General features: G+C 60.8%; 4 protein-coding genes across 6 annotated transcripts; 2 read left to right on the top strand and 2 right to left on the bottom strand.

The window, feature by feature from the left end:
• Positions 1-3,109: 3,109 nt before the first annotated feature.
• GP1BA (glycoprotein Ib platelet subunit alpha) lies at positions 3,110-5,164 on the top strand. Its single transcript, XM_032431656.1, has one exon. The coding sequence runs from the start codon at positions 3,110-3,112 to the stop codon at positions 5,162-5,164; it is 2,055 nt and encodes a 684-aa protein (XP_032287547.1).
• Positions 5,165-6,955: 1,791 nt separating this feature from the next.
• Positions 6,956-10,007, bottom strand: SLC25A11 (solute carrier family 25 member 11). Its single transcript, XM_032432129.1, has 8 exons — positions 9,785-10,007; positions 9,091-9,243; positions 8,789-8,995; positions 8,524-8,614; positions 8,343-8,433; positions 8,164-8,263; positions 8,032-8,083; positions 6,956-7,902 (listed from the first exon to the last, which is right to left on the bottom strand). The coding sequence occupies exons 1-8, from the start codon at positions 9,877-9,879 to the stop codon at positions 7,747-7,749; spliced, it is 945 nt and encodes a 314-aa protein (XP_032288020.1). The 5' UTR covers positions 9,880-10,007; the 3' UTR covers positions 6,956-7,746.
• A 125-nt stretch (positions 10,008-10,132) lies between these two features.
• On the top strand, positions 10,133-14,745 carry RNF167 (ring finger protein 167). 3 transcript variants are annotated; one of them, XM_032431818.1, is made up of 10 exons: positions 10,133-10,200; positions 10,489-10,991; positions 11,074-11,154; positions 12,344-12,469; positions 12,579-12,666; positions 12,855-12,945; positions 13,161-13,266; positions 13,418-13,511; positions 14,082-14,162; positions 14,246-14,745. In XM_032431818.1, exons 2-10 carry the CDS (start codon positions 10,908-10,910, stop codon positions 14,542-14,544), a joined length of 1,050 nt encoding a protein of 349 aa, XP_032287709.1. In that variant the 5' UTR covers positions 10,133-10,200; positions 10,489-10,907; the 3' UTR covers positions 14,545-14,745. The 3 variants fall into 3 exon arrangements, with proteins under 3 accessions (XP_032287709.1, XP_032287708.1, XP_032287711.1); XM_032431817.1 differs by lacking the exon at positions 10,133-10,200 and adding an exon at positions 10,254-10,352; XM_032431820.1 differs by lacking the exons at positions 10,133-10,200; positions 12,344-12,469 and adding an exon at positions 10,254-10,352.
• Positions 14,746-15,229: 484 nt separating this feature from the next.
• PFN1 (profilin 1) lies at positions 15,230-18,280 on the bottom strand. The gene is made up of 3 exons (XM_032431947.1): positions 17,768-18,280; positions 16,174-16,366; positions 15,230-15,576 (listed from the first exon to the last, which is right to left on the bottom strand). The coding sequence occupies exons 1-3, from the start codon at positions 17,897-17,899 to the stop codon at positions 15,479-15,481; spliced, it is 423 nt and encodes a 140-aa protein (XP_032287838.1). The 5' UTR covers positions 17,900-18,280; the 3' UTR covers positions 15,230-15,478.
• Positions 18,281-18,564: the final 284 nt, after the last annotated feature.

The raw sequence follows: 18,564 nt of genomic DNA, 5'->3' as shown, positions 1-18,564 counted from the left end.
CTAAAGCCAGCATAACTCTGGTAACAAAACCAAACAAACAAATAGAAAAAGACAAAGCCCCGGGGTGCCTGGGTGGCTCAGTCGTTAAGCGTCTGCCTTTGGCTCAGGTCATGATCCCAGGGTCCTGGGATCGAGCCCTGCATTGGGCTCCCTGCTCAGCGGGGAGTCTGCTTCTCCTTCTCCCTCTGTCTACCACTCTGCCTACTGTGCTCTCTCTGTCAAATAAATAAATAAAATCTTGAAAAAAAAAAAAAAGAAAAAGACAAAGCCCCTCAAAAGCAATCTACAAGCCACTTCTATTTTCTAACTTAGATGTAAAACGTATAAGTAAAATGTGAGCAAACCAACCTAGAATTATATTAAAAGAATAATTAATAATGGTCAAGTAATGTTAATCCCAAGCACTCAAAGATGTGAAATTAGAAAAAAAAAAATTCAGAATATTAACATGTGAAGAAAGTGAAACATAGGATCATTTCAGTAGGTTCCAAAGCATATGAATCCCTTTTCTGTGTCTGGAATAGCCTTCAATTTAGGAATATTTGGAGAAGCAGAATCGGCCTCCTATTACAAAACCTGAAACCACCAGATTTGCTCTCCCAGACTTCCTTGCAGCCGGGTCACAGAAATATGACTAAGCCAACCGATACCCAGACTTTGAATCAGGAGCTGGTACCACAAAGGAGGAGGGGGTGGTCCAGGATCCTCTCTCTGCGCAGGGAGGTTGTGGTAACACCGAGTCTCTGGCTCAGCAGCTGGAGCAGTGCGGGCTTCAGTGATCTGGTCTTGGAGCAGGAGCGGAGTTTTGCTCACCAGACTGGTTCTGCAGCTTGATTTTGTTCCGGGCTACACAGTTCCAAAAGTCTGGTTCTCTGGTCTTTACTGGGAAGTCTGTAAAGTGGCCAATATATGTTTAACAAATTCCCTTTCATCCTAAACTCGCCAGGATGTTTTTTGTTGCTTACAACGAAAATCCCTGATACAATACACCAACAATCAGCAGCTCCAGGGGACCCACTCCACCTCACGGCCTCTCTGTCTCTCTCTCTCACACTTCCTGATGCTTGATTCCTTGTTTTCTCCATGTTCTCAAGTACTTTTTGCAGTGGGCAAATTATATAAATGGGAAATGTACGGATTAACAGCATTGGGTTCGTGGTGAAAGGAGTAGACGGGCAGACTCGTGTGGTTGCATGACGCCCCTGCTGGGGGACAGCTGGTGGGGCATTTTAATCATTAGAAGGGGTGGTGGACCAACAGACATGGTAGCTGACTCTCCAAAATATGCACCTCATTTGGTCTTGGGAAGTTTTGTTTTGAAGTAATCTCTATGCCCAACGTGGGGCTCGAACTCATGACCCCAAGATCAAGAGTTACATGCTCCACCGACTGAGCCAGCCAGGTGCCCCAAGTCTTGGGAAGTCTTAAAAGGCTTTCCAGAGGAAGACATTCTGGGCTGGGACTCTCCAGATAAATAAGGGTTGGGCAGAAGGGGGTGAGGGGTGAGAAGAGAGCCCAGGCACAAGAAAGAAATAAAATGATCTACTAGAGTGAAAGGTGGAGTGCTGAGAGATGGGGCTGGACAGGTAGGCAAGGGTCAGATCATGCAGGACCCTGTAGGCCATGTCAGGGATCTCAGAGCTATAGGGAGCCCCTGATGAGTTTCAAACAGTGGAAGGATATGAACAAATCTGCAGTTCTGGAAGACCACTCCAGTGGGGGATGGGGAGAAGGGAGGTCAGGGCATCAGGAGACCAGCTGGGAGGCTGTTGCAGTGAAGCCGTAGAGAAGAGCTGGTGTCCTGGACTGGGAATGGTGGCAGTGGGGATGGAAAGAAGTGGATTTCAGAGAGAGATTAGGAGGTAAAATCAGCAGGACTTGGTGACAGGTTGGATGGGGGAGGAGGAGGGAAAGAGTTAAGGATGACCATTGGGGTTTCTGTTTGTATTGACTGAGTGGCTAAATGGGCGGATGATGGTCCCATTCACTGGGCTGGACAACACAGGAGGGTTAGCTATCTGGAGAGAGATGATGAGCTTAGTTTTGAACATATTGTTTTAATGCTTGTGGGACATCCAAGGAATCCAAAAGGCAGTGGGACCTAGGTGTTTGGGTCTCTGGAGAGGGGTCTGGGTCTGAGTAGAGGTGAGTCACTGGGGTGGGTGTGTGGTGCTTGACAGCAAGGGAATGAATGAGGGTAATGTGAAGTGTTTGTGTAGCAGAAGAAAAGGAGAGGACCAAAGACCAAACTCCGGGGGCAGGCTGACTTTCCATGAAAGACAGAGGAAGAGGAGTCTATGAAGACTGAGAAAGGTCAGCCAGAGAGGTAAGAGGGAGGTGGTGGCATGAGTCCCAAGACGGGAGAGGCCGTGGGTATGTAGGCTGCAGAAAACAGGATCCTAATGGAGATGTGTCCGGTGGGTGTAGAGGGGTGGGGGACACTGGTGACCTTGGCCACAACGGAGCCAGTGGGTGGGGGGAACCATGCTAGAGAGGGAGAAAGGCAGAGGGCGGTAAGGGTTAAAATTGGCAAGTGGGAAGGGCGAGTGAGTGGCAGCTGGGGAGGTTTAGAAGCCGGGGGACGGTGGTGGTTGGAGGAGTCCACTCCCAATCCGTCCTGTGTAGATGGAAAGTGGGAGAAGAGAGCCACAAGGAGGGCTGGGGACGGTTGTGGAAGGAGGTGATAAGGGCCTGTGTCCGGGAGGGACACTGCTCCCAGGTCACAGGAGGGAATCTCTATCAGGCTGGCACTTCCTCCCCATCCCCATCCCCTTCCTGCCCCTGCCCAGGCCCTCCCTGGAGCTGGAGAGAGAGGACAGAGTCACACCCTGCGAGCAGCTCTGTGCCCTCGGAGGTCCTCCTGCCTGCCTGTAAGCTGGAGTTGGGGCTGGGGGACAGGGCCGCTGAGGGAGGGAGAAGAACCTAGGACGTGGGGCTAGCAGTTTAGGCTTCTGGGGGCAAGGGCGGGAGAGGGCAGTGGGGAGGACAGGAGTCCGGGGGCTGCGTTTCTGGAGGGATCCCCGAGGCTGCAGCAGGGGCTAGAGTCTGGAGGAATAACACCCAGTGCCCACGAGGTGCCCACGCGTGTCCCCGTGACCCCCAGGTCCCCATGCCTCTCCTCCTGTTGCTGCTTCTGCTGCCGCGCCCCTCACACCCCCAGTTGGTCTGTGAGGTCTCCAAGGTGACCAGCCAGCTGGAAGTGAACTGTGACAACAGGGGGCTGAAGTTGCTGCCTCCAGATCTGCCCAGAGACATGGCCATCCTTCACCTGGACGAGAACCCCCTGGGCACCTTCTCCACAGCATCCGTGGCGTCCATGACCCAGCTTGCAGAGCTGTACCTCCGCCAAAGCCAGCTGACCAACCTGCAGACGGACGGGGCGCTGCCACGGCTGGAGACCCTGGACGTCTCCCACAATAAGCTGAAGAGCCTGCCCTTGCTAGGACGGGCACTGCCAGCCCTCACCACCCTGGACGTCTCCTACAACGAGCTGACCGCGCTGTCTCCTGGTGCTCTGGATGGCCTGAGCCGGCTCCATGAGCTCTACCTGCGCGGCAACAAGCTCAAGACTCTGCCCCCGGGGCTCCTGAGGCCCGTGGCCCAGCTGAGGAAGCTCAATCTGGCCGACAACAAGTTGAATGAGCTGCCCCCAGGGCTCCTGGATGGCTTGGGGGAGCTCGACACCCTCTACCTCCAAGGGAACTGGCTGCGCACCATCCCAAAGGGCTTTTTCGGGGACCTCCTCCTGCCTTTCGCTTTTCTCCACAACAACCCCTGGGCCTGTGACTGCGAGATCCTCTATTTCAGCCGCTGGCTGCAGGACAACTCCAATAACGTCTACTTATGGAAGGAGGGTGTGGACGTCAAGGCCATGACTCCCAACGTGGCGAGCGTGCGATGTGTCAACCTGTACAACGTGCCCGTCCACACCTACCCAGGGAAGGGCTGCTCCATTCTCGGGGATGGGGTTGACCTAGGCTATGACGACTACGACGAAGAGGAGGAGGTGGGAAAGGTACCCGCCACCAGGGCCGTGGTCAGCTTCTCCAACACCAGAGCCCGCACAACCCACTGGGCCCCCCTCCACTCAGCACCCACTGCTTCTCCAGACCGCCAGATGCCCCATCTGTCTTACACCCTCGAGTCCACGAAGAAACAGAGCAGATTCCCAACCGCCCCAGAGCCCAGCAGGTCCAGCACGCCCCATCCCCCGCCCTCCACCATGCCCCACCCCACAACATCCACCATGACCATGACCACCCCAGAGCTCAGGCTCCCCACCAGCCTGGAACCCACGACCCCCTCCACCCCGGAGCCCACCATGACCCCCACCACGACCCCCACCACAACCCCCACCACGACCCCCACCACCCCCGAGCCCACTACGACTCCCACCACGACCCCCACCACCCCAGAGCCCACCACGACCCCCACCACCCCAGAGCCCACCATGACCCCCACCACGACCCCCACCACCCCGGAGCCCACCACGACCCCCACCACCCCAGAACCCACCACGACCCCCACCACAACCCCCACCACCCCAGAGCCCACAACTCCAACCACCCCCACCACCACCCCCGAGCCCACCACGACCCCCACCACGACCCCCACCACCCTGGAACCCACCACAACCCTAATCCTCTCTGAACTGACCACATTTGAGATCCCAGAATCAACCTCACTCCCTACTATTTTGGAATACCCAATAACCACCTCCTCTGTCTACCTCCCAAAGGCCCACGAGGTGGTTCAAGGGAATTTGGAGAGCTCCAGAAATGACGCTTTGCTCAACCCTGACTTCTGCTGTCTCCTCTCCCTGGGCTTCTATGTTTTGGGTCTCCTCTGGCTTCTGTTTGCCTCTGTGGTCCTTATCCTGCTGCTGGCTCGGGCCCGGCCCGCGGGGCCACAGGCCCTGGCCATAGCCACGCACACCGCACATCTGGAGCTGCAGAGGGGAAAGCAAGTGACCATGCCCCGGGCCTGGCTGCTTTTCCTTCAAGGCTCACTCCCCACTTTCCGCTCCAGCCTCTTCCTGTGGGTACGGGCTGATGGCCACGTGGGGCCCCTGCGGGCAGGACGGCGGCCCTCTGCCCTGAGTCTGGGTCGGGGTCAGGACTTGCTGGGAACAGTAGGCGTTAGGTATGCTGGCCACAGCCTCTGAGGGGGGTGGTTTGGGGACCTGCAGAGGCCGTGACGGGCTTCCGTACTGGGATCTAGCTGGGGGTGGGCGGGCAAGGAGCACAAGGTCGGGGGAGACTTAGCCACTTTTCCTTTATCAGAAGCCTCTTGGTACCACACGCACAACCTCGGCGAAGCAGCAGGGGTGCAGAGGAGCGGGGCGGGTCATAGAACAAAGCTCCCCATGCTGCAGGAGGGGTTCACAAACCACTAGGTCGTTACCATCACCTTGGGGAAAGTTTGAGGAAAAAGCGAAGGGAACAGAGCAGGATTCTCACACACGTGTACCGGAGGGAACCGGGAAAGAGCTGGATCAAGATGTGAGCCCTGATCGTCCCTGCGGAGCGCAAACATGGTGGTTTCCTTTTCTTTTCCTCCGTTGAGCATTTTCTAGTTTTCCACCGTTGTATATTATTTGTAGAATAAAAAGGTAACTTCAAAAAAACTGAGTTTCCTTTGGAGACGAAGAGCGTCCAGGGCACTTGTCATTCACACGTCTGAAGCCCCACCTGCCCCCACCTGAGTTGGATCACTCGCCCACAAACGCTCACCAGCCTGCACCCCCGGCCTGGGGTGCCCCCCTCCTCCTACGCTACCGCTCACCAGGCCACCGCAAGCACCAGGACCAGCTCCAACCCACAGGTTTCCCTGGAGCGGCCCCTGCCGAGGCGTGCCTGCCCCAGGCCGCCTAGGAGCCAAGGTGGGCACCTGCCCGCACCCGCGGCCTCCTGCTCTGCCCAGGCCAGCGGCCCAGTGGGTGTGGGCCTGACGGCGTGGGCCATCGTGCTGGGTTCTACTCATCGCCGAGCCGTCCCAGTCAGGTGTCCTGCTCGCATACTAGAACCTGCTTCTCCCCTGCTCCCCTAGACTCTGCCGTTTCCCCTCACTGCACCGAGTAGTCTGTGTTTCCTGTGGTGTCTCCAGCCCAAACCAAGGCTGGGGCCACAGAGAACGGGAGTGAAAGCTGAGCCTCCCCGGCTCTAGAACCCCCTTCTCCAGGTGGCCAGGGCCTCAAAGCCCGACCGCACCTGCCCTGCTTGGAAGTCTCCCCTGGAGAGAGGACAGATCTGGAGCTTGACCATTAAGGGCTTCTATGCACTCACCCGGCTGACGTCCTACAATGGGTTCTCCATGCCCCATGGTCCGCCACTGCAAGCTTCGAGATCACCTGCCCCTCTCCTCCCCACCCAACCCCGGGTTTCCCCCCCCGAGGCTTCATTCTCCTGTCCAGCAGGTGTGCCGCCCCATCCATCTGACGGCCACCAGCAGGGCTCTCTCCTCCAGGCAGGGCCGGGGGCCCCGCATCACCCTGCAGCGGTCCACTGCTCCACTCCCGCCCCCACCTGCCCCTGGGCCATCTTTCCCTCTGGACCTGGAACCTCTTAAGGACAAGGCCCAGGCTCCCGGTGTCTCAGAGTGGCCCCTGTGGCCCAGGCCAGCAAGCGCCAGGAGTGGGTACGAGGGGCAGAGGTGGGAAGGCCCAGCCGGGGCGCCGGGCTGCCGAGCTCCTCCTCTCCTCCTCCTGAGGAGGCTGCCAAGGGGACAGTTCCCACCTGCCGCCTGCCTGTCCCTGGCCAGGCTCACAAGACTTTCGGCCTCACGCTGCCCAGCCCTCCTGCCAGTTGACCTTCCTGTGCCCTTTGACGCCCCAGGAGATTTTTGGAGACACATCACTCTCCACAGAGTAGGGCTCGGATCAAGTCTCTGGCCAACGTCCCCTTCCCCCGCCCCCCCAGTTTCAAGCCTCCCGGCTCTGGGCGCCTGCCCCCACGGCTCAGCCTTCCCGTCTCAGACGGTCCCCTCCTCTGCCCAAGTCACCAGGCCGCGGAGGCTTTTCCTGGGGATCCCATGAGATGACCCGCACCCCCGACATTCTTGGGCAAGTGGCTGGGAAGCAACACGCGGGGCGTGCGCATCAGTTTTCCTTACCTGTCGGTTGCTGCCACCCCATCAAGACCGACTAAAGTAACGTTTGCATAAAACGGGCAAGTGCCTTTCCTTTAATACCTTTTCTTTAAAACTCCAGCTCCTGTGTTCCTGGGACCTCTGCCTCCTTGTCCAGCTGCCTCCCCTCCCGCCCCTGCAACTATACAGATCTGGGGGTGCTGTCACCAATCCAATTTATTGATCACGTCGTCAGTGAGGTGGAGGGTCACGTCCTCCCGCTGCAGGCCTTTTGGCCACCCTGACAGCTTCTGCCGCCTCCTGTCCCCTCAGCCCTGCCTTAGTTTACCCACTGAGAAGGAGGATCTTTCGCGGTCCTACGTGCCCGAAACTAACACCCCAGAGGAGGCCGGAGAGCTTCAGGCAGTTTCCCAGACACCACCCCCACCCCCCAGCCAAGACACAGCCAGGGGCAGAGAGGTCGTGAGGATCAGGACAAGGAGGGCAAGGTGGCGCAGGGGTAGGACAGACCACAGTCCTTTACCGCAGAGGAAGGAACCACACCATGGAGGGAAAATAAATAGAGGGGCCCACGGCAGCAGAGTCCAGGCCCCCGGGGGCACACTGACTGTGGGAGTAGCTGGTAAGGGGGAGCCCTGGCACCCCGGCCCCTCGCCTGCCTCAGCCACTGAGGAAGAGACGCTTGTAGGCCTTGTTCATCTGCTCCAAGAAGATGAAGGTGAGGACGGTGTGGGGGCCCAGGCGGGCATAGTACGGTGTGAAGCCCTTCCACAGGCTGAAGAAGCCCTCGTAGCGGACAACCTTCACCAGCACATCCTAAACAGGCAGGCAGGGCGCCGGGGCTAGGACCTGGCTTCCAGGGCCATGTCCGGCTTCCCCACGGCCCTCCCTGCCCTCCCAGAGCGTCCCATCCTCCAGCCCAAGCCCCCAGCCCCACTTCCTCACCAGCCCGTTCTTGTATTCCGGCTTCCCGTCAATCATCCTCATGTTCTGGATCCTGCAGGAGAGGAGGCAGGGGCATGAGAGACACAAAGCGGGCCCTCCTGTCCATCCCTGGGCCCCGGCCCGCACGCTCACCGGGTCTTGACGATGTCCACTGGCATGGAGGCAGCGGTGGTGACCAAGCCGCTGATCATGCTGGCGCAAAAGTGGCACAGGATGTTGTCAGAGAAGTAGCCTGGGGGAGGCGAAGCAGGGACGGCGGTCAGCGCGGAGTTGGCCCGGGCCCGGCCGGGGGTCCCTGTTCCGGGGCTCACCTGAGTCCAGTAAGAACTGCTTGGATTGGGAGTAGGAAGCGAGCTGGGCTGCGTTGACCACGACAGCGCGAGCCATGGTAGGGATGCAGCCCTGCGGGGGTGGGGATGGGGGGGTTGTGCTGTCAGACACGGCCAAGACCTGCCCCTATAAGCCCCCAAAGTCTCCAGCCCCTTCACTCACCCTCCACAGTGTGGGGACCCCTTCCTCCCGGGCGATTCGAATCAGAGCATTAAACACATTTTTGTAGCCACGGCGCTGGTCAGGAGGAAGCCTGGTGGGAAGGCGGGGAGAGGCCAAGCTCAGGATAGACCACCCTGCCCCACAGGAGCAAAGAAAGGGGGCCAGAACACGGACATTAATGCTCTGCTCCAGACCAGGGATAAGCAGTCCTCTGATTCTAGATCCCAGGGAACGGAGCTGGGGCAGGCTCAGACCTGGAACTCACCGGCCATCGGCGGTCATGCGGATAAGAGCCACCTCAGCTGGTGTTCCCACAAAGGCCCCAGTCGCACCTGCAGTCATGCCAATCAGGGCCTTCAGCAGAAAGCCAGGGGGTGTACCGTCAGCCCCAGTCAGGCGCTCAAACAGCACCGTGTAGATGCCAAGGCGGGTGGTGGTGTAGGTGGCCTGGCGCAGCAGGCCAGCCGACAGCCTGGGGAGCGAAGGGGTCTGTGCGTCAGGCCGGGGTCTGGAGCTGCCAACCCAACCCCGACCCCCACCCCCCGCCACATCCAGTGGCTGCAGTACCCAGTGTAAATGCCCCTCAGTCCTTCTGCCCTCAGGATGCTGGTGAGGGCATGGAAGCTGGTTTTGTACTCTCGCGTCTTGGCTCCTTCCCCGCTCAGCTGCATCCGGTTCTTCACCAGATCCAGCGGCTGCACAAACACTGTAGCCCCCATCCTGGAGGAAGACAGAAGCAGAGTTCAGGGCCGAGTGTCCCCTGACTACCTTCCAGTGCCCACCGGAACCTGGCAACGAGGAGTCACGAAGCGCCAGGGCTGCCCCGTGATTAACCAAGTGTTCAGGAGGCTAGTGGCTACGTGTGTAAGTCTCCGCCGGGGCCAAGAGCCATGGGTCTGAAAAGTCCAATGGTCCCGCGGGGGACCGTGCAACGAAAGTGCTCCACGCAACTCCCAGGGGGTCAAGCAGTGATCTAGAAGTGCCCGCAGTCCACCCCAGAGAGAGGAAGTGGGCATTCGTGACCTGGGGCCTCACGTAGCCCGACAGGAGCCATGCAAGGACCTGGAACCCCACACGACCCGGGAGAGCTAAGCAATGGGCCTGCACGCAGCCCAGCAGGGGCCCCGCGATGGGTGAAAAGGTCCTGGCAGCGCATCAAGGACCTCGGCAATACGCCTGGGACCGCGCTGACCCCGTGCCGGCTCGGCTCCCTGCACCCGTCCCTTCCTCCTCCCTTCCCAACCCTGGGGCCTGAGCTTACCCGGCCAGGCCCCCAAACAGGAACTTGACGGACTTCGGGGACGTGCGGGGCTTCGCGTCCATCCCGCCGGCCCCGGGGCTCGCCGTGGCCGCCATCGCCGCTCAGTGGCCCTCGGCTCCGGGTCCTGTGCGCGCGCGGCCCCACTCGCGCCCAAGGTGACACCGCGCGCGCAACAGGGCCGAGGGCGCGCGCGCACGCCCCTCCGGCTCTCGGGGCCGGCCCCAGCTGGAAGCCGGCGCAGGCGCAGGCGCGCGGCGCAAAGGCGGCCGGGAGGAAGGCGGGGCCGGGGGCGGGGCTTCGAGGAGGGGTGAGGGAAGGGGTGTGGCTGGCTTAGGAAGCCATAGCTTAGACGCACTTTTCGCCGAATTGAATTCGCGGGAAAATAAAGAGGGTGTCAGGAGATCTCGCGAGACAGAGTGAGCGGGGGGGGGGGGGGGAGCGGGGGGGGGGGGGGTTCTCTCGCGATAGGCGCCGCAAGCGTTCGGCCGGTGGGAGGGAAAGTGTGGGGAGGACTCTCGCGAGACCTGAAGGTCCCGCAGCCGCGACGGCGGCCAGAAAGGGTGGAGAGGTTTGTAAATCGGGCGGCTCCAAGATCCCGGGCATGAGAGGGGGAGCGACTGGATCGTTTGCTGGGGCTTCGGCGCTCGCTGCATCTGCAAAGGCACTCCCTCCGCCTCTAACCTTTCTTTCAACGGGCCTTTTAGGACCGGAAGTCCTTCCTCTTGAGCGCCCAATGCTGGAGGCGGCTTGCCTTTCCTTCCCGGAAGCCCTTTCCCCGCAGTGAGGAAGACAGCTCACCTGCCCGGAAGTCCCGCCTCCCCGAGCGCCCCCACCCTCCCAGAAGTTTTCCTGTCACCTGTGCTTGCCTCGGTCCCCGTTCCCGGTTTCGTCCCCGTACCCGAGAAGGATACATTGAGTGTCTCTCTCCCCGCTCCACTAGCCGGGTTGGGCCCCCCGCTCCCGGACTCGGGGTTCCTCCCCCGCGCCCCCATGTAGCTGGGAAGTGGGGCCTGGGGGTGGTTGGACCCCTGGGAGCCTGAAGGAGGGGCGGAGAGGGCGCAGGACCCCGCTTCTGCTCCTGCCACCGGGCCGCGGCCGCCTCGGCCTCTCGCCGCCCGCTGCCATGCACCCCGCGGCCTTCCCGCTTCCTGTGGTGGTGGCCGCCGTGCTGTGGGGAGCGTTCCCCGCGCGGGGGCTCATCCGAGCGGTGAGTCGAGGGGCGGGTGGGGGAAGGGCGCGGGAGGGCGGGGTTGCCGGCGCCCGGGGAACACGGGCTCTCTCGTCCGCAGACCTCGGACCACAATACCAGCATGGACTTTGCAGACCTGCCAGCGCTCTTTGGGGCCGCCCTGAGCCAGGAGGGGCTGCAGGTGATTTCCTTCCCTTTGTCCTCTCTCTCGGGGGGCGGGGGTTGAGGAGCCTCGCCCCTTGCGTGAAGCTGGAGGCAGGTTAGGAACCACGCGCAGGAGCCCAGGTAGGGCGGGATTCGGCGTCCGCAGGGAGAAGACGTACAGTCTCCTGCTGAACAACCCCGGGCCCTCTGGAGGGGCGCTGGCGGGAGACGAAGATGACCGCGGGAAAGGGCCGCTTGCCAGCAGGGTCTTAGGACGTGGGGCGAGTTCATTCGCTCTGTGCCGCTGAGTTTGCTTTCCTGTACAATGGGCCGAGGGGAGTTTCCTGAGGGCAGTTGCGAGTCACGTTACATAAGCAGTTTCGGAGGACTTCATCGTGAGGACGGCCGTCTCGCAAGCACGTCCGTAGGTGTGCGTGTAGCTGTTGGTTAGGTGGGTGGTTGGATCACCGATGGGGGAAAAAACAGTGTAAGTGTGGGGATTTTCAAGGTCTTGCTGGCTGTAGTCAACAGTTCATGGATCGGGAAGCATCCCGTGTAGCAGATAGAAAGGAGCTTCCAAGAGCTGTACGGAAATGAGAAACTGGTAGGCTCGAGGTGGCGGGACGAGTAAGTCACGCTAGCGGTTAGAGCGACGGCGGCAAGATCGGCTCTCTTCAAGGGAGGGCAGGGGTCTGTGGGGCAGATGACCTCGCGAGTTCTGACCGGCTCATTCCGGGTGGGCTGGTTTAGCCCCGTTCCTGCGGGAGGCTGGAGCTAATTCAGTTAGGGGGTGAGTCTTGGTTTGGCGCTCTGGGGCTTAGCACCAGTGACTCCATTTTGGGCCTCTTGCCATTTTCTCAACAGAGGGGAGCATGTTTTGCGGCAGTGTGCTGGGGTGCTGGAGTGGGGGAAGGGACAGGAGCTTGAGGGGGTGCGACACGGATGAGTGGGGAGTTAGCTGGTTTATGATCTGGGAAACCGGAAGGCAGGAGGATTTGAATTAGCTGGGAGTGTGGGGTGTAGGATCCTCTGGGACAGGGAGAGGGGTGTTGCTCGATGTCCTGGCCTCTTCGGGAGGCGGACTTCTGACCGCGGTGGGATGCTCAGGGGTGAGGAAGTGAGGGACAGTGTGTGCAGCGTGGGGCCACCAGTATGCTTGGTGGGACCCCGTGGGGAGCAGAACCTGAGGAGGTGAAATCCAACTGTTGTTTGCTTCTCTTCCCCAGGGCTTCCTTGTGGAGGCTCACCCGGCCAATGCCTGCAGCCCCATTGCCCCTCCACCCCCAGCCCCGGTCAACGGGTCAGTCTTTATTGCACTGCTTCGAAGATTCGACTGCAACTTTGACCTCAAGGTTGCTGAATGTGGAGTGGGAGCTGGGAAGCTGAGGGTGACAAAAGGCACCCGGAATGAAGGGAGGCAAGGGCCATGATGGCCCCTTATCCCCTGCCTTGTCCCCCTAGGTCCTAAATGCTCAGAAGGCGGGGTATGGCGCAGCTGTGGTGCACAACGTGAACTCCAACGAGCTTCTGAACATGGTGTGGAACAGCGGTAAGGTTGGGGCACCTGGACGGGCTGGGTTTCGGTAGAGCTCAGATCGGGGTGGGCGGGGGGTGGCTGAGACCTTAGGGAGCACAGGTCAGTCCTTGGGGTGGGATGGAGCAAAAGCCAAGTGCCAGGGTTAACAAAGGAGCGGAGTGGAGGGTTGGGTCCGCAGCGTCATGCACTGATCCCTGCAGAGGAAATCCAGCAGCAGATCTGGATCCCGTCTGTGTTTATTGGGGAGAGGAGCTCCGAGTACCTGCGTGCCCTCTTTGTCTACGAGAAGGGGTAGGACGCGTCCCTCCTTCCCACTCTGCCTTCACTCCTTCCATGCCAGCCTGGAGCCCACGCCTCCGCGCCCTGGCCGTTCAGCCTTAGGTCCTTCTCACTCTGCCTCGAGACTTTCCTCCCACCTCCTTCCCCGTCCGTGGGCCTCGTCCAACACCAGTTACTCTGTTCCTCTGCCTTTCCTGCTCCTCTGATCCTGGTCTTCCTTTTCCCAGGGCTCGGGTGCTTCTGGTCCCAGACAATAGCTTCCCTCTGGGGTATTACCTCATCCCCTTCACAGGCATCGTGGGCCTGCTGGTTCTGGCCATGGGAGCAGTGATGGTGAGTAGCTCAGGGAGGGTGATGGGAAGAGCTGGGGCCTTTAAAGCCAGACTGGGTCTGTGCGTGGGAGGTTGGGGGGCCGGGGGGTGTCATACTGGATTTGCCCAGCTTTGTTCCCTAACTCGGATCCGTCCGTGCCCCCTTCCCCCAGGTAGTCCGTTGTATCCAGCACCGGAAGCGGCTCCAGCGGAACCGACTGACCAAAGAGCAACTAAAACAGATTCCTACCCATGACTATCAGAAGGGTGAGGGGCCTGGGGAGAGACGGGGGCCTTTCCCACAGCTCACCTGGTGCTGAAGAAGTGGAGCTCAGGAGACAAGGGGCAGAGATGGGAGGTGTCAGCCTGGGATGCCAGCTCCTCTTCTCCTTACCTTACGTACGGTGCGGGCCGGACAGGAATAGAGTGGGAAGTAGAAAGCACAGATGGTTAAACGGAAGGGTTGGGGGGAGAGCTGGAGGACTGACCTTGCCCGTAAGGGTGGTGAAAGAGCAGTGAAATGGAAGGAGTCGGGAGGAGTTGGTGTGAGAAGGAAGAAACAGGTAAGGAGGGGCTGGGTCTCTAGGCCCTGGAGCCTCCAGTGCCCATATAAGGGCTACAGCAGAAGCCCTGCCCCCCACTTCCGCCCCTCCCACTGTCTCCCCACCAGAAACCCACTTCCCTCCTAACCCCAGATTCTTCATGTCCTGCTCTGGCCTCACCTTGCCCGGTGAAAGGCGGGGAGGGTAACTGGCAGGGTTCAGCTCCACAGCTCCCAGAGTCCTTGGGGGCCTTGGGCCAGGATGGCTCAGTGAGAGGACTTTCTTCCTGCCCCAGGAGACCAGTATGATGTGTGTGCCATTTGCCTGGATGAGTATGAGGATGGGGACAAGCTGAGAGTGCTGCCCTGTGCTCATGGTGAGGCCCTCACTTCCTGGCCCCCCACCCCCAGCCTCCTCACCCCCGCGGGCGCCGGGTGCCTCACCTCCTGCCTCTCGCAGCCTACCACAGCCGCTGCGTGGACCCCTGGCTCACCCAGACCCGGAAGACCTGTCCCATCTGCAAGCAGCCTGTCCACCAGGGTCCGGGGGACGAGGACGAGGACGAAACTCAGGGGCAAGAGGGTGATGAGGAAGGGGAGCCAGGGGACCAACCTGCCTCAGAACGGACCCCACTTCTGGGCTCCAGCCCCACACTCCCCACCTCCTTTGGCTCCCTAGCTCCAACCCCTCTTTTCCCGGGGTCTTCGACAGATCCCCCACCCTCACCCCCTTCCTCTTCAGCTGCCATCCTGGTCTAATAGTCCCCTTACCCCCCCATGCACACCTCCCGTGACCTCTTTGCACAGCCCCTTGTTCTCTCTCCAGTCTTCTGTGTTGAGGGATGGGGGACATTTCTGCCCCAGGTTTCTCCCTTCCTCAGTCCCTTTTGAGGGGGTTGGGGGTGGAAAGGGACTGGGTCTTCACTTACTGGGTTAATAAAAGTGTTTTTGTGAACTAAGGAAGGGTGAGATCATTTTCACATAGGTGAACTCCTTATCCTTTTGGGGAACTGACCCCCCCTTTTTTTTTTGCCATAAAGGGGCAGGGGAGTGCTGGGAGAGAATAACCTGTAGCCATGGGGACAAACCCAGCAGGCATTTACTGTGACTCAGAGAGGGGGAGCCCCACCCACACAGGGATGACTCAACCGGCCCTGCCTTGCCCGCAGGCCTGGGCCCATTCTCTGGTCTGGAAGACACTTCCATTACCTACCAACTCAGCTAGCACCTGAGGACCTAGGGCTGGAAATGCCAGTGGGGAAGGGCTGGGCCACCTGGCCAGGTGGGCCTCAGGCAGGTGCTTACCCCAAGGCAGGACTCAGGAAGCTCAAATTCCTAGACTCTGTAGAGCCCTCAACCCTCTTTTAACCCAAAGCTAAGATAAAGGGGGCTGGTCACGGGGACTGTCCATCCTGACGCCCAGGCCAAACCACACAGCACCTCGTTAGTAGAATCTTTTTTATTCAGAAAAAAAAAAAACCCAAAAAACAAAGTTTTTCCAACCACACACAGGAGGGGTTTGGGTAGGGGGAGGTGTCTGTCCGTCCAGCCCCAGCCCCTAGCCCATGTGGTTTTGGCAGCAATAAGGGGTGTGGGGTAATGGCCCAAAAAATAAAAATGGTGTATGTGTGTGTCTGGGAAGGAGAGGGGTGCAAAAGCCGTGGGGAGTGGTGGGGGGAAGGGACGGACGAGGTCAGTACTGGGAACGCCGCAGGTGGGAGGCCATTTCATAGCATTTCTTGTTGATTATACCACCGTGGACACCTTCTTTGCCCATCAGCAGGACTAGCGCTGGAGAAAAGAGAGCAGGCTAGGACCCAGGTGTCACAATTCCCCCCCTACCAGCTGTTGAGCAGCTGTCCAGCCCTGGGGGCTGTAACCCAACCTCCTCTCTCCCAACCCCCCCCCCCACACACACAGGCAGGCTGTCAGTCACTCTGAAACAATAGGGCTTTTCAAGAGGGGGAAATCAAGCTTCCAGCTGGAGGGGGCTATGCTAAAATTCAGGGCCCAAAGGCTGGCAGACCGGTGACTGGGATTCAGGCTAGAAATAACCCTGGTGGAGCCTGCCACGTTTTAACAAAAGAGTTCAAAAGACAGAGCTCAGTGCCAACTTCTGACCACCCGTCTACCTCTCCCAAGAAAATAGGGTTTCCCCTCTGAAAAGGCTCAGGGGCAGAAAGGAACTTAAAGAGGTAATACAGTTCATCTTTATGCTACAAGAGGAGGAACTTAGACAACTGCAGGAACTATCCAGAGTCCCAGCGTCCAGCAGGCTGGTGTGAGCCCCCTCGTACTGGAACCAGGCAGAAAAAGAACCCGGAAGACTAATGGGAGGTACACGAGGGATCTCAGAGCTGGAGAAAAGGTGCAGAGTCGGAAACTCACTCTTGGCAGTCATGGTGACAGCGATGTTGAAAGTGGGGGCTCCCCCGGTGCTCTTGGTACGAAGATCCATGGTAAATTCCCCATCATGCAGCAGTGAGTCCCGGATAACAGAACATTTCTGGCCCCCAAGTGTCAGCCCGTTCACGAAAAAACTTGACCGGTCTTTGCCAACCAGGACACCGACCTCAGCTGGCTGGAAAGGGAAGGGAGAACAGCCATCCAAGTCAGCACACCGAGGTTCCCGCCCGCTTCAAGGACCCACCTGCCCTCCACACCTCCCCCTAGAAGGGGTGTAGGTCCTGCGCTTTGGCACATCTATGGGATTTGAGAAACTTGCTGAAAGACTGGGCACAAGATCACGGTCCTCCAACCTAGAAAATGGTCCTAGAAAGGGACTACACGTTCCTCGCGACACTTCGGTCTCATTTATTAGGGAAAGCGAACCCAAGAAAGGGAGCCAAAAGCCAGGGAGGTGAGCGGCGTGGCCTGGAATGGGGAGCCTTTGGATGCACACCACTCTCCTTCAGGAAAAGCAGAAGCGAAGAGGGGAAGGGAGGGGGCGGGCGAAGCAGGAGAAGCAACTTTGCCCTTATTTGGTCAAAGGTTCTGCAGGAGTTGTTAGGGGCCCGGACGCCTGGGTCTCCGAGTGACTTAGGGTCCAGGCCCAGGTAGCTGTGCCCCGAGAGGATGAAGCAGATCCCTGGGGGCTTTCCGGGGAAGTTGGCAAACTTGGGAAGGGGGCGCGGGGCCAGAGCCGGCCACCCAGCTCTCAGGTCTAGATACCCCAGGGAACCTCTCTCCCCCTCCCCCTAACACCCCAAACCCCCACATCCGGTCCCCTCCCGCCCGGAAATCCCCTTCCCCCCCTCCCGAACTTCCGCTCCCCCTCCCCACTTCCGGGCAGTGCGGACCGGGGAGGTGGTGATGGGGACAGCGGCAGTCATCCCTCATTCCTTCACTCGCGCTGCCCTACAACTTCTCCCAAAGTTCCCCCGTTCCGGGCCCCGCCGGATGGCGGGAAGGGAGGGCGAGGGGACTTCCGGGACGGGCCTCCCAGGAATGCGGGGCGCACAGCGTGCCGACCCGGGGGGGCGTGGGGCGGCCTCGCCCTCTCTAACGGAGCCGGGAGGGCGGGGAACCCCGGACCACCGGGGCTGCCTCCCGCAGCCGGGAGCAGGAACAATGGTGGCGGGGCGCGAGCCGGCCGCCGGAAGCGGGGCCGGGGGTCCCCCCGCGCCCGCCCGGTGTCCGTGCCCGGCCGAGCCCGCCGCGCGTGCCCGCCCCGCCCTGGACGAGGCGGAAGTGGGCCTCCGCACCGGGCGGCGCGCCCCTCCCCGCCCTGTGCCCCGGATGTAACGCCCCGTCGCGGGGAGCGGGGCGGCGGGAGGGATGGGCGCCGCCGCCCCGGGGCGCGGGGTCTCGGGCGCAGCGGGGCGCCCGCTCACGTGCGGCCGCCATCCGCGCCGCCTCCAGGGGCGAGGACCCGGTCGCGGCCCCTCGCCGCCCTCCCCGGACCGCGCCCGCCCCCACCCCAGTCCCTCCCTCTCCGCGTCCGCGCCGGCCGGTGCCCCGGGGCGCGCGGGCCTCGCAGTACCGTGATGCTGACGAAGGTTTTCCCGGGGACGGCGGCCCAGACGGAGGGCGAGTCCTTATAGCCCACGATGGCCGCGTCCTGACAGGTCCCGTCCGCCATGAGGTTGTCGATGTAGGCGTTCCAGCCGGCCATGGCGCTGCTTCTGGGGCTGCTCTCGGCGCTGCTGCTGGGGCCGCGGGCTGGGCTCGGGGGCCTCGGGCTGGCGGGCGGGGGGAGGCGGAGAGCTCGGGGCACGCGCTGCCGTCCGGACCGCGGCTCCGCTAGCTGTGCAGCAGCCCTCGCACCGCCACTTCCTGCTCCTCCCCCCCCCCAGATTTTTATTTGCAAAGGGCGGCAGGGGGGCGGGGCCTGCTCCCCGTTCCCGCCCTCCCCCCTCGCCTGCCCAGATACCGAACTTTGCAAAGGCAATTTTAAAAATCCCTCCCCCTATTGCAAAATTTGCAGAGTTGGGTGGAAAGCTCTGTGAAAGGATGGGGGGCGGTGGCGGCTGGGGGAAGTTAGGGTCAGGGCTCGCTCCGCTTCGCCTTGAATACCAATGAGACTTTGGTGTCGGGGAAGGGAGCGAGCCCGAGGGAGGAAGGAAAGTGAAAGGAAGAAGGACTGGCGAGCCGCGAGCGGAGCCAGTCGAGGAGGGTGCGGGGCGCTCAGGGTTAAACGGAACGGCTCCCCCTTCCCCCACCTCCGCCGGAGGGCAGGAGCGGCGGCGGCGGCGGCGCGTGCGCCCGCGCCTGCGCCGGGCCGGGCCGGGCGGGAGGGCGCGGGGCGGTTAGGGCCGGCGGCCGGCTGCGCGGGCGCGC

Source organism: Phoca vitulina, unplaced genomic scaffold (genome assembly GCF_004348235.1).
Source record: "Phoca vitulina isolate PV1807 unplaced genomic scaffold, GSC_HSeal_1.0 scaffold47, whole genome shotgun sequence".
NCBI lineage: Eukaryota > Metazoa > Chordata > Mammalia > Carnivora > Phocidae > Phoca > Phoca vitulina.
This window is presented reverse-complemented; position numbering and strand designations above follow the sequence as displayed.

Excerpts from the sequence above, each read along its gene's own strand:
- PFN1 (XM_032431947.1), bottom strand. The coding sequence starts at position 17,899 with ATGGCCGGCTGGAACGCCTACATCGACAACCTCATGGCGGACGGGACC. Across the intron at positions 16,367-17,767 it reads AAACCTTCGTCAGCATCACG|CCAGCTGAGGTCGGTGTCCT; the intron begins GTACTGCGAGGC and ends TTCCCTTTCCAG. Across the intron at positions 15,577-16,173 it reads TGTCACCATGACTGCCAAGA|CGCTAGTCCTGCTGATGGGC; the intron begins GTGAGTTTCCGA and ends TCTTTTCTCCAG.
- RNF167 (XM_032431818.1), top strand. The coding sequence starts at position 10,908 with ATGCACCCCGCGGCCTTCCCGCTTCCTGTGGTGGTGGCCGCCGTGCTG. Across the intron at positions 12,946-13,160 it reads CTCTTTGTCTACGAGAAGGG|GGCTCGGGTGCTTCTGGTCC; the intron begins GTAGGACGCGTC and ends TCCTTTTCCCAG. Across the intron at positions 14,163-14,245 it reads AGTGCTGCCCTGTGCTCATG|CCTACCACAGCCGCTGCGTG; the intron begins GTGAGGCCCTCA and ends TGCCTCTCGCAG.
- GP1BA (XM_032431656.1), top strand. The coding sequence starts at position 3,110 with ATGCCTCTCCTCCTGTTGCTGCTTCTGCTGCCGCGCCCCTCACACCCC.
- SLC25A11 (XM_032432129.1), bottom strand. The coding sequence starts at position 9,879 with ATGGCGGCCACGGCGAGCCCCGGGGCCGGCGGGATGGACGCGAAGCCC. Across the intron at positions 8,264-8,342 it reads GCAGTTCTTACTGGACTCAG|GCTACTTCTCTGACAACATC; the intron begins GTGAGCCCCGGA and ends CGCCTCCCCCAG. Across the intron at positions 7,903-8,031 it reads CGGAATACAAGAACGGGCTG|GATGTGCTGGTGAAGGTTGT; the intron begins GTGAGGAAGTGG and ends CTGCCTGTTTAG.